Source organism: Microplitis mediator, chromosome 4 (assembly GCF_029852145.1).
Source record: "Microplitis mediator isolate UGA2020A chromosome 4, iyMicMedi2.1, whole genome shotgun sequence".
Classification (NCBI taxonomy): domain Eukaryota; kingdom Metazoa; phylum Arthropoda; class Insecta; order Hymenoptera; family Braconidae; genus Microplitis; species Microplitis mediator.
Window position 1 is genome coordinate 13,504,955 of NC_079972.1, and position 17,480 is coordinate 13,522,434.

At 30.8% G+C, this 17,480-nt stretch overlaps 1 protein-coding gene and 1 long non-coding RNA gene across 14 annotated transcripts in view; one reads left to right on the forward strand and one right to left on the reverse strand.

Moving 5' to 3' along the window:
- The window catches only part of LOC130666844 (uncharacterized), a 61,567-nt gene that overhangs the window by 24,392 nt on the left and 19,695 nt on the right, over window positions 1–17,480 (forward strand). The window lies entirely within an intron of this gene.
- Window positions 1,248–17,053, reverse strand: LOC130666812 (uncharacterized). Of its 13 annotated transcripts, none has more exons than XM_057468098.1 (19): window positions 16,491–17,053; window positions 16,095–16,261; window positions 15,041–16,021; window positions 13,109–13,204; window positions 12,844–13,023; window positions 12,470–12,676; window positions 11,233–11,441; window positions 10,970–11,159; window positions 10,720–10,912; window positions 9,108–9,220; window positions 8,969–8,992; window positions 8,694–8,738; window positions 8,499–8,574; window positions 7,440–7,607; window positions 6,865–7,009; window positions 5,872–5,979; window positions 5,508–5,660; window positions 5,288–5,350; window positions 1,248–3,656 (listed from the first exon to the last, which is right to left on the reverse strand). In XM_057468098.1, the coding sequence occupies exons 3-18, from the start codon at window positions 15,797–15,799 to the stop codon at window positions 5,323–5,325; spliced, it is 2,694 nt and encodes an 897-aa protein (XP_057324081.1). In that variant the 5' UTR covers window positions 15,800–16,021; window positions 16,095–16,261; window positions 16,491–17,053; the 3' UTR covers window positions 1,248–3,656; window positions 5,288–5,322. The 13 variants fall into 13 exon arrangements, with proteins under 13 accessions (XP_057324081.1, XP_057324080.1, XP_057324076.1 ...); XM_057468097.1 differs by having other exon boundaries at window positions 5,315–5,350; window positions 16,491–16,794; XM_057468093.1 differs by lacking the exon at window positions 5,288–5,350.

Sequence of the window (17,480 nt, forward strand, 5' to 3'; positions counted from 1 at the left end):
TCGCGACTGACTTGACTTGACTTAACTTGGGAACCAGAGGATCTAGAGTGGAGTCAAGTTAACTCAGTTGAGCTGAGATGCAACATAGTTCAATGCAAGTGCTAAAATAATTCATATACTTACAGCAAGTACTCAGTTACTGATCTACAGTCCATGCACACCATTTTGAATAGTCACGCCCCGTGGGTGTCGACTAAATAACACCCGCCCACAAATCTCGACACTGACTGTGGTGTGCGTAATTGAATTTTATTTAAACTTTTTGTGTTACTTTTTATTACGAGATTTATGTGATAAACTTGTGTTTAATAAATTTTTATTGATAATTAAAAAATATTATATTTTTATTGTGCTCTAAGTTTTAATTAAAAATATCAATTAATATGTGATTTACGTGTTTTTAGTTATTGTAATGACTAATAAATTTATTGTGAGTTTAATATACTTCATATTTATTGTTATACATGAATATAAATATATAAATATATACATGTATATGTATAGAGTTGGGGATGCCTGGGGTGGAGCAAATCCACCATTTTATTTTTTGTTGTTTGATATAAACGGGTGATTATATGTAGAGTGCAAGAAGCTCAGTAAACTGTTGGGTGAAGTGCACACACATGCACACCAAGTTGTGTGTCGGTTATCGGCAGAGAGAGTTAGAGAGCTGTTTTTCAATAAAACCAGTATTAGTAAGTATGTATCATGTAAATAAGCATCTGTATGGATGTAGGTGTGCATTGGTGTGCATGTGTGTGTATGTGAGAGTGAGTTGTGCACGAGTTAGGATGGTGTGGTATCGATCAATCTGGTATAATTTGACGGTTCACCATAACGTAATACCATAATGGTTTGCTGATGGGCATTGTTGCTCGCTCGTTCGCTTGTTCGTCTGTACGATTGCCCTGTTGGTTTGTTATTATACTTTGAGTCATTATCGTACATTAGGAGAATATATATATGAACAAAATATATAGATATGTTCAAGTGGGAACAAGTAGCTTATTTTATTTCCTTCGGTTTATCTTCTCATTTTGGCACAGATAGCACAGCTGCCATAACTACAGCCATGTAATATACGTATATATATATATATATATATACATATATATGTAAGTAACTACAGATATCTTGAATTTTACAACACGTTTTTATTATACCGTTTACGCATTTGCGACGAGGCCATCGCAATAAATGGATTGAGGATCGCATTCAATAATAGTTCGGTAAATTTGTAAGGAATATTTGGTTTTTTTTTTTGTGTAATGAAAAATGAAATTTGAGTCCGTTTGATAAAAAATGAATAAATGTTTGTGCAATAGTGTATTTTTCTTTATTACATTGCGTTGTTGTATAACAAAATTAGATGTGTGATGGATTTTTTGCCGTGATCGTTTAACACGTGGTAATGGTTTTTACATAATTTATAACAATACATGAAAAAAATAAGATTTACTACGAAAAGTTGTATAAATTATATTGGAATTATTATCAGTTTTTTTTATTTCAGTAAAAAATTTATTCAAATGAAATCTATAAAAAAATTATTTTTTTGAACTCTGTATTCAAATCTGCAATAATTTTTTGTAGTGGACCCAAAAATCCTTGAATATGGAGAAAAATATTACCACTAGTTTGAATCAGTGGCGAATAAAAAAAAAACTGAAATTTTTTCCAATATTTGACTTTTGTATTTTAAAAAAATTTTAACTGTATTATCTTTCAATATCAAAAATTTGAATTTTATAAAACCATGATAGTGATAATAGTAAAATTGTGAGGTCTATAGGCACTAACATGAAATCTTCATCAAAGCGACTTGAATATTAAAAGACTTTGCCGCCGTAACAAAGCAAAGATTCATAAAAATTCAATTTATTAAACTTTTGATTGTATAAATTTACGTAATCTCAGCAAATAGTTATGAAAAATCTTTTGATTGGCATATTTGTTTTGTATTAATATATATTTATAAATATTTACTGCGCCTCAAGCACACTATTAAATTTATCATCATTATTATTAATATTGCACAGTATTTTTCCGCAAAGCATTCACAGCCCGAGAAAATTTGAATCGTCGTAAAAATTTAAATAAACTCAGAAAGAAATCACATTTGATGAATTATTTATATATTTCAAAATATTTCATGAATATATATAATATATATTGATTTAAATTTATCAATGATTGTAAAATTATATTTTAAATGAATGAATTTAATGAATCGTTGTTACAATTGACAAAAATGCATTATTTTTTATGAAAACATTCGTATCGATAATATTATTAATTCAAACGCGAGGCTTTTTATATTTTTTTTTTATATTAAATATTAATATATAACAGTAATAATTATACATTAGATCAATCACGCATTGATAAATATATTAAAAAATATCGAAACTTAAGTACTTACATATAATTAATTACCGATTGCTTTTATTTAAACATAATATTATTTGTTATTAATAAGACCAGGATTTTTGCTTTTATTTAAAAATAATAAATGGTGTCAAATTTTGCAATTACGGTGGAAATATTGGCCGTCTGAAAAAATTTTTCAAATAAAAGTTGTAGGAAATTTTATTTTCTAGAGAAAATGTCTCTTATGATTTTTTGATACGACCAATATTTTCACCGTAATTTCAAAATTGAGATTTTCATAATTAACAAAAATTTGAATAATTCATTATAAATCTTAATTTTAGAATTACAGTGGAAACATTGGCCGTATAAAAAAATTTTTCAAATAAAAGTTGTAGGAAATTTTATTTTCTAGAGAAAATGACTCTTATGATTTTTTTATACGACCAATATTTTCATCGTAATTTCAAAATTGAGATTTTCATAATTAACAAAAATTTCAATAATTCATTATGAATCTTAATTTTGGAATTACGGTGAAAATATTGATCGTATAAAAAAATCATAAGAGACATTTTTTTTATAAAAATAAATTTCCTACAACTTTTGTTTGAAAAGTTTTTTTATAAGACCAATATTTTCGTCGTAATATTAAACATTTGAACCATTCGAAGTTAAGGCAAAAATCTTGTTCCTAGTTATTAATTATAATAATTATTTTTTTTTTCATTTTTTCTGTTAAATAAAACAATCTTATATATATTATGTATGAGAATCCGGAAAACAAAGCCGGATATTTTTGATTGTGAGAAAAAGACTTAATTGTTTTTTTTTTAATAATATAAGTAGAGGTAGTTTCCATTTCATATTTACAATGAAATAGAAGATACGTTCGCATTAACCGCGAATTTCAAATAATAAATTATTTAGAAAATGAAATTTTTTTTTTTAAATCAAATAGCGAGTAAATGATTGCTAATAAATCTACTTTATGACAAGTAATTGATAAATGATTGTTTTAATAATTAAAATTATTATTTTTTGTACGAATATTTGACCTTTATCACGTGGAGGGATTCAATTAACATGATTACTTTCTTTTTTATAACCATAATCGCGATTAATATTAATAAATAAATATATTATAACATATTATATAAATAAATAAATAATTAATTAATTTTATATATATATAGATATATATGTATAAATAATAATTGCCGTTGATTTATTAACATCGACGAGTTGAAAACCTTCGCTCGAATTTCGGTGTCTGGGTGAAGGATCTGCAATCAATTTCACACTTTCTTAATATTTATGTCAATTATTAATTTTTCTGGTATAAATTAAACCCAGGCTAGAAATTTCACTCCAACCAAGACTGATTTTTTATCACACCCGGGAAATTTATACCAGAGCTAACATACTGCAAATAAGTCAAGCAGTTATTTAAACAAATCATAGTTTTATTTCCACTCCAAGCATCGAAGACAAACTGATTAAGTAAAAATAAAAATTAATTATTAAATTCCTTAGAAAATATAAATGCACACCTCAAAATTACAATTCATTCCTGTCAATAATTTATTTGAAATTTCTACTTTACCAGCCTCCAAAATGCAGAAAACTACTTTTCAGATGAATTTTCATTTACAAATCAAACGCAATCATTTTTTACAGATTAATCAATTAAATTGACACTGTTATTATTAATTATCGAGTTTTTAATTACAATTGTAATCATAATTAAAATCACAGGGAGACAAACAAATCATTAGAATTTTTATTGATAAAAATTGGACGTTTCGTCACTTTTCTTGTAACTTCATCAGCAACTCAATCACTCAAATTAGATGATGGAATTTGAAGTTACAAAAATGACTAAACGTCCAATATTTATTAACACAAATTCTAATGTTTTGTTTCTCTTCCCTGCGATTTTAATTACACGGAAAATAAAAGTAAGCAAAATTACTATGGGGAAGGTAACGCGAAATCACTAATGGGATCATAGCTTTCACTTTTAACAAAAGTAAAAAATTACTATTCCATAAATAAAATATGTTATCATAAAGTAAAAATTACAAAGCGTTTGTATTTTTCACTTGGTATCTTTTACTTATGGAATAGTAATTTTTTCTTTTGTCAAAAGTAAAAGCTATGGTTCCATTAGTAGTTTAGCGTAACCTTCCCCATAGTAATTTTTGCTTACATTTTTTTCCGTGTAAGGTAAGAGACCCAGTACCCGATCAGGGAACTAGTACCTGATCATTCATGTATTTGTATATCTATATTTACTGAATTTTACAAAATATATATACCAGTACATGAAGTGATCAAGTACTAGTTCCCTGATCGGGTACTAGGTGGTTCTATACCTAATGAACTTCGAAAATTTGAACTTTTACACTTCGAACTTGGAAATTTAAACTTTGGCAATTTGAACTTTGAATAATTTAGTATTTCTTTCATCAAAAATAATTTTTTTTTCATCATCATCATCGTGATCGATTCGTTCATAAAAGTTCAAATTTACCAAAGTTCAAGTTGCCAAAGTTCAAATTTACCAAAGTTCAAACTTACTAAAGTTCAATTTTTAAAGTTCACTAGGTCGGTCCCCTACTAGGTCTGTTACCTTATACTCAAAATTATTGTTCGGACACGATAAGATTTCCAGATATAAACTGCAGTTACAAAGTTTAAAGAAACTTTAAAAGCAAATATAGAGCACACACACAAAGCTTTGCATCCGAGGTGTGCATAATTAATAGAGTTAAAATAATAATTACATTAGTTATTAATAGCAATCATGAGCACAATATTAATCTCTATAAGAAATAAAAATAAATAAATAAGATTTCTACACGTTCAGGCGTCGCCATGCTAAATATAATCGCCGACTCATTAAAAAGTCTACCTTAACATTTGATCGACACCAGCTCACCTATTATTTTATTCTCTCAGAACTGGCAGTAGTGACCTTGTTAATTAAAAGTAAAGAAAAAAAGAAAAAATGGTATATTCATAAAATAAAATAATGTCAACGCAAATCAATAGTACACTTTATAGTGTCGTATTTATAACGTCATAAAATAGTAATTATTATTTATACCCTGTAGGTACGAATATGTACTTACAATTCAATACTCTGTATCGTTGATGTAGAACACAATGACTCGACTTTAACGTGACAATGTTTATGGCACTTCATTAAACAGTCTCTACATTCGTAACCCTGTTTGCCCAGTCTTCGGGCTAATGTTCTTTTACATACTTCGCAAACAGTACCTCTGTCATAAAAAAAAAAACACAACAATTAGTCAAATTATTTACGCTATTGCGGACATAAAATAAATCAACTTGTTAAGAGGCTTCTATTGCAATTATTTTATTGATTTATTGTTCGACTTAACATCGAACAAGTCTCTAAATAACAAGATTTCTATGCCGGCATAATTTATTTTTAAATTGATTTGTTTAATTGGAAAAAAATCAACTTACCCTGGCATATGTTTCGCAATGAAGGTATGATCGTTGAATATATGTAATTTAGTGCCTTTTTTTCTCCATTTACTCTTTTGTGCTAGTGACAATGGTACGAGGTAGTGTCTAGAAAATTTTTCGCTGTCATTTATCTTGAGTTTTTAATTATTAGAAAAAATTTTTTTTGTTATGATGGAAATTTTCAAAAGGGTTCGAGTAAAAAATATTTTTTTTCTGCAATATTTTTTAGCAGTTGAATTTTTACGTGATCGCATAAAAAAATCGGACGTTCATGAATACTTAAGTATTTAAATTGAGAAGCAGAAACCGTCGGTATGAAAATCAAAATTTTTTTAAACCCAACAAATAGAAATTATTAATTATCGCTGTCACAAAATTTATTAAAAATTTACTTTTCAATTCCATGCTCAAGATCTCGAAAATTTTTATTATTTTTCATTTCTCAATTATTTATTTATATTTACGCAGATATTTAATATCTCATTGTCATTAACGTCAAGTTTTTAATTATTAAAAAATCTTTTAGTTTGTAATGACGGAAATTTTCACGAAAACTCGAGTAAAAAACATTTTTTTTGTCATGTTTTCCATTAATTAATTTTTTTACATCTATTAAAAAAAACTATAAATCCTAAATTATTCAAATTAAGAAACAGAAACCGCGGGTATAAAAATTCAAAATTTTGTAAACTCAAAAAATCGAAATTAATCATCATCCCTGTCACAAAATTTGGGGAATTTTAGTAAAAATCTATAGGGTGGAGGTACCGTTTTTGACCACTTTAGAGCCAGTTTTGGGCACTTGAAAACTTTTGAATAAAATACGTGATGACATAATTAATTTTCTAAATTTCTTCAACGATACTTTTATCACATGATTACAATGCATATTTTTTTACTTTTGTATTAATGAAATAAAAGTATCAAATGTCCAAAAGTGGATCAGTGGCCACAAGTGATACTTCTACCCTATAATTAATATATATTTACTTTTTAACTCCATTCTCAAGAGTTTCTAGTACTAAAGTTGAAGCTTCATTGACATAAGTCCTCGTTGAAGTTCCGCTGATGGCAGAAGCTTCACTGAGACTCGATCGTCTTGAGTGTTCTTCTTTTCCTGGTACAGATAGCAAAGCTGTGAAAATTTGATTGTTAATAACTCACGCGCAATACAAGCGTCTATTTATTTCATAAATTTAATTTATTTTAAAAGTTAATATTTATGATAATTAAAAATCTAGTCGCAATGCAATGCAGATTATATATATATTTATAATAAGCCATTGCCATGCAATCGAGGACAACTCACCGAGGTATATCAGGGTAACCACGTAATAGTGTATAAAACGGAAGGCAGTAAAATATTATTTATGATTGTATAAATACTCATAAAAGCTAAGAAAATTTATGTTAATATGCGAGTAATGAGTAGTCAATATAAATTAAAAAAAAAAAAAGACATTAAATTTGTTATTGTCATTCGTAAAGTGATTCCATTGTATTCATCAATAGAAATAGTGATTAATAATTACGATAAATAATAAAAGGTAAGAAATTTCTCTTACCGGATCCGGGATCACGCGCTCTATCAGCGGATATTGATCTTGAATGGGCGTCTTCGTGATTAGTATCTCCTTCAGGTCCAGCTGATCGACTTCTGTTTCGAGATCTATTCAAACGTTTTTTAATTGTACCGAAAAAGTCTCGACGTTTCCTTCTTGTTCTACCCCGTTCTAGAAATCAGTTATTTTTTAATAGTATTGAATATGTTCATTAATTAAAATCGATTAGTCTAATATATGATCCAACTTTGGCCCGACAGGTAACCGCAGTGAAAAAATTTTCAAACTAGGAGTAGATGTAATCCAGGATTAAAAAGGAGACTAAATGGATGTGAAACCTTTTCTCCGAATACTTGATTGACTGAAGACAGAATAGAAATATACAAAATTTACCCGATAATGTCCATTGCAATGAATTTATGCAAACACGATAGGGTTTGAGCGCAAACATGGGTTCTAGTTTTTATTAGTCTAGATAAAAGAGCCGCGAAAATAATGAGGGATTGATATCAGCAGGCAAAATAAATAAAAATTGACCGATCGACACTTAGATGAGATGCCCAGGACACGTTTCTGTGAAGGATCTAGGACCCGAAAAATTTTTTACTCCGGTATTTTCTATTATTTTATGTTAAAAGAGACTCAAAAATGATGTGAAATTGATATTAGCATGCAAAATAAAAAAAAAATGACCGATCGACACATAAACGAGATGCCCATCGATATCGAAATGCCCAAGACATGTTTCTGTAAAAAATCTAGGACTCGAGAAATTTTTTTTCTTAAGTATTCTACAATAGAAAGGTAATAAAATGTATGTGATGTCTCTTTTCTGAACACCTGATCGGCAAGAAGCATAAAAATATGCACTAGCATGTAAATGAATATGAAAAACTGACACGCGAATGAAGACGACGAATATTTAAACGCGACAGTCATAAATTTTTTTACCATTCGTTTATAGAGTAAAAATCTAAATATATGTTAAAGAGCGGTCTAAATTACCCCGAAGGGACCAAAGTTACCATGATCCCCAGTAATTAATTAATAAATTAAAATCACCTCGTAGACTATCAGAATTTGATGAATTAGGAGTACTTTCGAGACCGGAAGTTGCGCTCATATCTCTGTTGGCGTGCTAAAAAAAAATTATATATATTTTCTCAAAAATTATTTATTTATCTGTAATTATATTCGCACAATTAATAATAACAAAATAATTTAAATGAGTAATAAAAATATAAAACAACAAATTACCTCTGGTGAGATTTCTTGCCAGCTTCCGTCCTCAGAAAGCGTCACCTGTAGGATTAGTCAACACACTCAAACCTTTTTATTATTTAGCATGCAGTATTAAGTTTATTCTAAGTGACTCATAAATCATTATGTCATTACTCGAATTACATTTCGCAATCGAGAAATTAAACGTAAGGAACCAAAACTTTGCTAAGATTTTAAATTACGTGCCAAGAATTTACCTAATTCTTAAATTCTGTATTGTTTGTTATAATAAAACATTTTTTTTTACTCACCTTAACAATTTGTCGTTCTGGCGGCTAACAAAATATGAAAAAAAAAAAAAAAAATAGTAATATTATGAAAACAACGCATTTGATAAAAAATCGTGCGTTAGTGAAATAATTTAATTGTAATTGTAATTAATAATCTTACCCTTTGTTGGCTGTGTACAATTAGAGTACCTTTATTGCCATTTGATTGGCCAGTTCTGTAAGGCGACTCGCCAGTCGTACCGTTCGTTAGGAAGTCTGAAATGAATGATAATCCTAATATAAATAAGAAAGTGGAGCAGTTTTGTGGTCATACATAATTTTCAATAAATAAATAAATAAATAAATAGGTAATCACACGATTTATCTACTGAGTAATTACATCACACTATTGATGATTCATGCCGATTCCATCATGCCGATCTATAAACTATGGTCTCAAAAAATAAATAAAATTTTTTTCTTATGTTTTTTTATCTAAGTAGGGAATTATATAAAAAAAACAAGCAACGTAAAGTAAGTTTTCATGATACCGGCATCTAAACTTCAAGTTTCAGTATCTGTAGCCAGTCGGGACAAGCGGATTTCGGTCTGATGTCGAAAATTGCGAATGTTTTCCGGCAGACACATGGATTTCGTTTCTTGAGAATAAACTACAGTTGGATATCGTTATAAAACTATTTGCAGTCTTTTTTCGAAACCGTATCGTGATAGATTGAGAGAGAAACTGATAGTCTTATAACGAGGCCCTGTAGTTTATTACACACCGAGGGAGAAAATTAGGACATTCTAACCCACGTGTGTAATTGCCTATCCGAGACCAAGGCGAGGTGTTTACTATTTTTCACCGGATCTGTACCTGGAAGTCTAAATTTTTGTCACTGAATGCGCTACTTTTTATCATAAAATAAAAGACCGACTTTTTTCCCTCTAAACAGGGCAGAAATTTAAACTTTCGGCGAAGGTATGGTAAAAAAATAATGATTCTGCCCCCTGACTGAAGGCATTCGTAATTTAAACTCTAATACTTGTCATTAGTTTAAGGCTGCACCTCACAAAATCTCTAATTTAAGATTTCTAATTATTTATTTATTAATTAACATGACAGCGATTTTTTTTTAGTTTCCGACAAAAAACAGAAGACGAACTTCTTCAGAAGATTTTCATCATTCGAATCCCATAAGTGTTCAAAACGTAATTAGAATTCTTAAATTTGAGATTTCGTTAGGTACCACCGAGCCTTAATTGCCATTTCAGACCATTAATTAAATAATATCTGTTTAATTATAAATTGCAGATTACAATTTACGCTTACGCTGATAGTTAATGACACCTTTGGTGTTAAATTAATTTGTCTATGACTGGCTGCTGACACTGAAACTTTTTCAATGCAGGTAATCATGAAAAATCTAGTATGTAACTCAGGATAAAAAACGATTTGATCCTGCGGCTAATGTCAGCCCTGGTCTGAAATCGTCTTTTCATCCCTTGGCACACAATATACTTTTACGTATTTTGAATCTATTTTCACGAGTGCATCCATGCGTAGTATTTAAGATTAAAACTATAGCCAATATCGTATCTAAATAACTAGGATAGTGAATATAAAAAAGACAACAAAAAAAATCTACGAGTCCGTGGCGTGATGAGAGAGACTGGCGGGCAAAACAAGTAGAGTGTAATAAATACTGTATATAAATAAAAAAATGTATGTAAAGAAAAGGTTGATCACTCAAAGGGTGGATGCCTCGGGAGATATTATAATCGGTAATTACCCCCGGTCGACTGAGTAGCAGTAGTGTCGTACAAGATAAGAGTGCTGTTACCATTGTTATAATTAAGACTATTATTGCTGAGTAGATTCGTTTGATTGTATGTGCGTGTTGGAGTCGGTGGTTTTATTGCTTCCTTAACTTTAAATGGTTTATTTCCTATTTGCGGCACTTCTGCTCCCTCAATAAATACAAACTGCAATTACAATTATTATTAGTAATTAATTTTTTATCATTTACACGATAGTTTTACCTCAACGGTAAGAGTTCCAGTAACTTCATCTTGTTCATAAGGCCGCGCTTGTAATGGAATTATTTGTCTTTGACTTGGATTTATTAACAATTCTTCAATACCCACGATACCTAAGCCCAGAAATCTATTACTTTTGTTCGCGTGATCATAAATCTCCAGTAATACTTCAAAAGTATTTTGACTGACATCACTGAAAATAAATAATTACATTTATTAATAAATAAACTGATCATCGTGATGACAATTAAGGAGTCAGTTCTTACAATAGGAAGGCTTCGTCCCAAATAGGACTGACAGTATTTTTTTTAAGTGAAGTTTGATGTTTCTGAGGGGGATCATCTAGCTCTACAACGCAATAAGGCTCAATGCAGCCTTGCTGGCCACCTAAATCACTCGCTTTTACAACTTTAACTAACAAACGTCTTTCGCCTGGAATATACTTCTGCTGTCCAGTCGGTCCTGTTGAATGGGACTGCAATAAAATAATATAATTATTAATAGGACTTACTACACTGTAAAAAATTTTGGTGTAAAAAAGGCCCCCGAGGACTTTACACGGTCGTGTGACATTAAAATTTGGCTGTTTCACATCGAAATTTTTACACCGAATCATTTACACGACACCGAGTTCAAAAATTTTTCACAGCGTACCCTCATGGAAAAATATATATGTGAAAAATATACTCATAAATATATGTCAAAAATATAAATATATATTTTGACATATTTTTTTGCATTAAATTATATGTGCGCATATATGGTTACATATATGTGTAAATATATATTTATGTATAAGACTGCATATATGTTTGCATATATTCTCATTTATAAGTCAGATATATTTTACACATACGCCAACATATATTTTTACATAAATTTTTACAGATATACTAAATATATTATGACTTACATATTTGTGTATATGCAAGCATATATATATAAATATACGCAGACATATATTTTTTCATATATGTTTGTATGTATACCCACATATATTCTCTAGACTTTTTCAGAGTTTTTCAGAAAAAAGTCGTGATATTGTAAAAAATATGTTGAAATATATGTCAATATATGTGTGCATATATATGAACATATATGGAAATATATATGTTTCTATATAGATTAATATATATGTAAATGTATATAGCTGTATATATGTTGAGATATATAATTGCATATATGTTGATACATATATTGAGATATATACTTTCGTATATTTTTATATATATGCAAACATATACATTGACGTATATGACAAAATATATGTTTGCATATATTTCTTATATATTCCACGTATATCTTGACATCTACGAAATCATACATGCATACATTTATATCAACATATAACTAAAAATATATTTGACGTATATTTTTGTTGCGTACATATATTTTGTATATATCACATATATGTCACGTATATTTTCGACATATATATTTTTTCATCCGGGTAACGAATAATTAGGGGAGAGACAGGTAAATTAATTAACCAACAAATCTTACCATACTGTCGTAGTGAAGCGGGAGCGGGAATCCACTTTGCGGCGGGGGTTCCCGCCATAGTCTCGGGCAAGTTGGATACTTTGACAAATTTAAATGTACGTTGGTACCTCGGAGAGCACCGACGACTATTTCCGTCACAACTTCCTGCAACTGGCTCTCATCTAAATCCTTTTTTATCGTGCCGACAGCCGCCAATGAAACCTTGACCTTAAACCACAAATTCAATCACCTCAAATTGCTGTCAATCGACCTCAATAACTAACTTATCATCAATTATCACAAATAAAATAATAAAACCGACTTTTAAATCTCTAGTTTAATTTATTTTATAATTTTATCTACTGTAATTATCAGTCGGCTTAAAATGTAATTACCTCAGGCCATCCATCACATTTTAAATCCAACAGCAATTTTTCCGTGATGCAAACAACATTAAGACGCGCACGGAAGCGGTTAACATTGACGCGATAATGACTGACCTCAACTTTATCTCCTTTTTGACGGAAAGCTTTCAATTGCAAAGCGGGTGTTGCTTCACAATCGCATGTTATTGTCTGCAAAACAATATTTCAAATAAATAAATAAATATATAAATATAAATAAGTATCCATAAAAATGATAATTTAATTTTTTACTCACTACGTCATCCTTAGAATCGCACTCGCAAAAAATATTTGAAAAACTCGGAGACTGAGTTTCCGGAAGGACTCGTACGAATTCGACTCCAACTCCATGCTGGAATACAAACAAAAATATAAATATGACTATTAATAATATTATTATTTTGTTCTTTTATATTAAATACATAATAATATATATAAGTATATCATTAGAGCTATTATTTAAAAATAAAATTCGTGACTGCAGATAGTTATACTACTTGAAGCGTTTATATTATGGTATATATTTAAGTATATATGACTTGAGTAAACGTACGTGAATGCAATAATAAATAATAATTAAATGCGGTGTTCTGCAACAGTTGAAAATTTAAATTCATCGGGTCTATTACGGGCCAAGTCATGCAGATAATTTTATAATTTTAATAAATAATAAATAATATAAATAATTATTATTATTTTTATCATAATTAAATCAAGTAAATATATACATATATATAAAGTTATTCATTTCTTAACTACTGAAATTTATGCTCCGTTACCTAGTGAATTCATAAATAATAACAACAATAAATTAAAACATTAATTTCATATTAATAATTAATATATTAATTATGTATATATATATTTTTTTTGAATTTGAATAAATTGAAATACATATGAAGATACACGCGTGGAGTCACATGTTATTTTAAGATGAAAAGTGACGTCAGCGGACGCACGCGAGGTAAAAGGATGTTGACAATATATACATATATATTTTTTATGTATGTGAATGTGTTACATATATATATTTATAAGTGACGCAATATATGTGTTTTCCGCACCCGCGATATGTGACGTAACAAAACCCGGCCCAAAATATATCATATGTTAGTATCTTTAGACTCTCCTTTTTTTTTATTATATATTTAATCTATTCAGACATACTAAAAGCTCTTATATATATGAAGTTTGGCTATAAGCATTAACATATATAAATACAATTGATTTATTATCAATAAGCCAAGTATTACATTTTATTATTTATTTTCTATTTATAGATTTTATTTTTTTATACGCAATTAATTATAAATAAATTCAATTAATAATAATAATAATTATTATTATTATTATTATTATTTATTATAACATTGAATTCACTCATAAAAAAAATTGATTTTTAAATTTGAAATGGGAAAGAAAATGATGAATCATGAGATATAAAAAAATATCGATTGAATTTAATACAAAGTAGTACGCCAGGGTACTGAAAATCTCATAAATCCTAAAGCTGTATATCTATACTTGTATCTGTCGGTGTAGTATTTGTATTTTATATATACAACTTATACATTTAGACATAAGTTATAAGTTTGTGAGAATTTAAGTTTCGTTGTGGAAAGTGGGTTACAGATAGCACGCATGCTCGAGGATTCCTCCGCGTGCAGCTCGATTTAATAAACAAAATTAATGTAAATTAACATATATATTTATATATATGTACAATAAAAATGATTAACGTAAAAAATGTATTTAAATAACGACCGCTGGACTTTACTCGGTTATGCTAATTAACTTTTTTCAGATGACATCAGAAGCCTTGACATTACAATCAATTAGCAATTTAAATAATTTTTTAATCAGTAGAGATTTAAAAATAATTTACAATATTTTGTTTATTGGCCTAGTGCTCACTTGAGATGTTTTGAAATAGACATGTCAAATGTGCGGATTGATTTAAATCTCAGACGAGAAGGCGCCTGTGTAATCATAAACATCTGCGTTGCGCGGTCAGATTTCTTACATGCTCAATTGACGACAATTTCAGCAGAGGCCTTGAATTATTTGAATAATTAAATAAAAATAGATGATGCGTATAATGGGTATCAATCATCAGCAGGTTGATCTGGTTAAGGTTAATAAAATAATAAAATAAAATAAAATAAAATAAATGAAATGTATCTGGTACCTCATCGACAGAGCTGGCGACGAACTCGTTGAGTGAAGTAACCCAAACAGCAAGTAATTCATTGAGTATCACCAGGTCAGAGTGTAGCCAAATGACAAGCTCGTTGACCCATCGGACGGCCTCGGCGTCAGCGCCGGTCGCGGCCGGCAGGTGAAGGGCACGAGAGCTCCTTGCTGGGCTTATCAGAGGACCCGATGTTTTTCTCGTAAGACGTTTGCGTGTAGGCGGTGTCGGTGGTACATAACCACCTCCACCAGCCCCAGAACTACCACCAGCACCAGCACCCGCACCACCAATACCAATTACACCGATCCCACTACTGGCACCACTACTTGACGCTGCTGCCGATTTAGCCATTGCCACTTTAATTGGCTTTTCTTGGGTAAGAAGTTTACTGGCAAAGTTGCCAGCGGATACGACACTTTCACCGATACCATGAAAACCCGGGTGTCCATCTTTAGCACTGGTGGTTGATGGTACAGAGGACGAACTGGTTCCACCCACATGACCACTGGCACCAACACTCGAGGTCGTAGTACTCAATTTGTCATTCAGTACAAAGTTATTGTAAATATATTTACCGATACACAGAACAATTAGACCGAACAGCATCCACCCGAATATTAACATCGACAGTGTATCCATCGTCGTGTCACCAGACGAGTCGAAACTGCATATCAGATCGTCCACCCGCTCGGCCAAGTCGGCCATATTGCCCCATCGTTCTGCCAACCAAGTCCAAGTAGATTCCAAAAACATTCTTTTGCTATTTTCACCCGTCGAGCGGCCCCCACCTCACCACTAAAATTTCTATTAATAACGTTAAGCAGCGTCAACTCAACCAGCATACGTATCCCGGGCGATCAAGCAAATGCACCAGCTCCCACTACACCTTGTTGATCATCAGCATCAACCATCAACCACCACCACCAGACCTCCAGACCTTCCGGCAACACTTGGCCCCTTCAAAACTCCCGCTTCCTACAAATCGGAAATTTTTAACTCAAGTTTACTGATAATCGATAACTATTTGGGTTAATTAAACATCACTGACCTTAATTAGCTGACATATCCATCAACAAATATCTATATATTTAACGACTTGATGAGATAACTTGTCACTGACAATTATAAACATCACGTGCTCTTGATCCCGTTGCTTAGCAGCAAGTGCTTCCTAACAGTTTCGTAAATTCGATCGTCTCTCCGCACTCCGAATCACTAAAAAAAATTAAATTTACCCAAAAAATTATTCAAAATTTCAAAACTGATTACAAGTAAACAAACTGCTGGGTTTAAAAGTCACTTTAAATTACCGTAGACTACTTAAAATAAAATAAAAGTTTATCAGTTGATAAGACCGTTCCTTAGCTCACACCAACAGTTGCCACTTTATTAACATTAAAAAAAAATTATAAAGTTTAGTCAGAGAATCGTTAAATATTCTTACCGTAAGCAGCCGAGCAGACACATGTGTTGTCACTTGTGACGTATTAGTCTACTTAGTCGCGAGTTACTAATTAACAGTGATAATTATCAATACCACCAGTTAGTTATCAGTCACTAGTTCCAGTTCCGATGAATATTTGTATCAGAGCACGTTGGAGATCATGCTGCGGAATAACTTCGGAGACTTGGATCTTGATCTCGAACTAGAGAATGGTCCATAAGCCGGGTGCGTTTAAATTTATCAGAGTGTCCATCTGCTTCGGCTGACCGCGGTCTGGCTGCTCTGGCTCAACTCTGCTGACTTTCGATTCAAGTGTTAAACGTAATACTGCCACGCCGTCGGCGCATTATTGTCGTGGATTTCCCCTCTCTTATTTATTTTTTGTATTTGTCGCGGTCACCGTAACACACAGCCGTCATCCAGTCATCGTTCGCCTCCTGCTTCCTTGTGTGCGTGTCATCTGTACATTTATTATACACACGGTCTTAACAAACTTTCACAATCACCGCTCCATAGTCATACAGCTTTAGTATTTTTATTTCTACTCCATTCCAGCGACAGCACACCCGCGCTGCTGCTTTCTATCTCTTACTTAGACTTTCTCTCCTCCAGTTCTTTTGTGTCTATACCATGCCGGCCATACCATATCATAGCATACCACGTTGTTGATAATCCACGACCCGATCTCTGCTAGTATTTGTATGTAGGCACACACTTGCTCAGTCAGTACACTCTGGAGCCTCATATTGATCCAATGCGCACCCATTACCCTGCTACTGCAACAACAACAACAAATTCGCTTTATATGGAATTATATTCATTATCATATTTTTTTATCATACTTACATCCATTAAAAAAAAATTCATGACTCCAAAATTAATTTTCAGCAGCTGGAAATTTTTATATTTTTCAAAAAAATTATGATACTGAGTAGCTGACGTCTGATAATTTTTTGATTTTCTAAAAAAAAAATATTTCAAAAAATTGCA

Excerpts from the sequence above, each read along its gene's own strand:
- LOC130666812 (XM_057468093.1), bottom strand. The coding sequence starts at position 15,799 with ATGTTTTTGGAATCTACTTGGACTTGGTTGGCAGAACGATGGGGCAAT. Across the intron at positions 5,661-5,871 it reads ATTGCGAAACATATGCCAGG|AGGTACTGTTTGCGAAGTAT; the intron begins GTAAGTTGATTT and ends TTTTTATGACAG. Across the intron at positions 3,657-5,507 it reads ACGATACAGAGTATTGAATT|ATCCTTCACCCAGACACCGA; the intron begins GTAAGTACATAT and ends AATTGATTGCAG.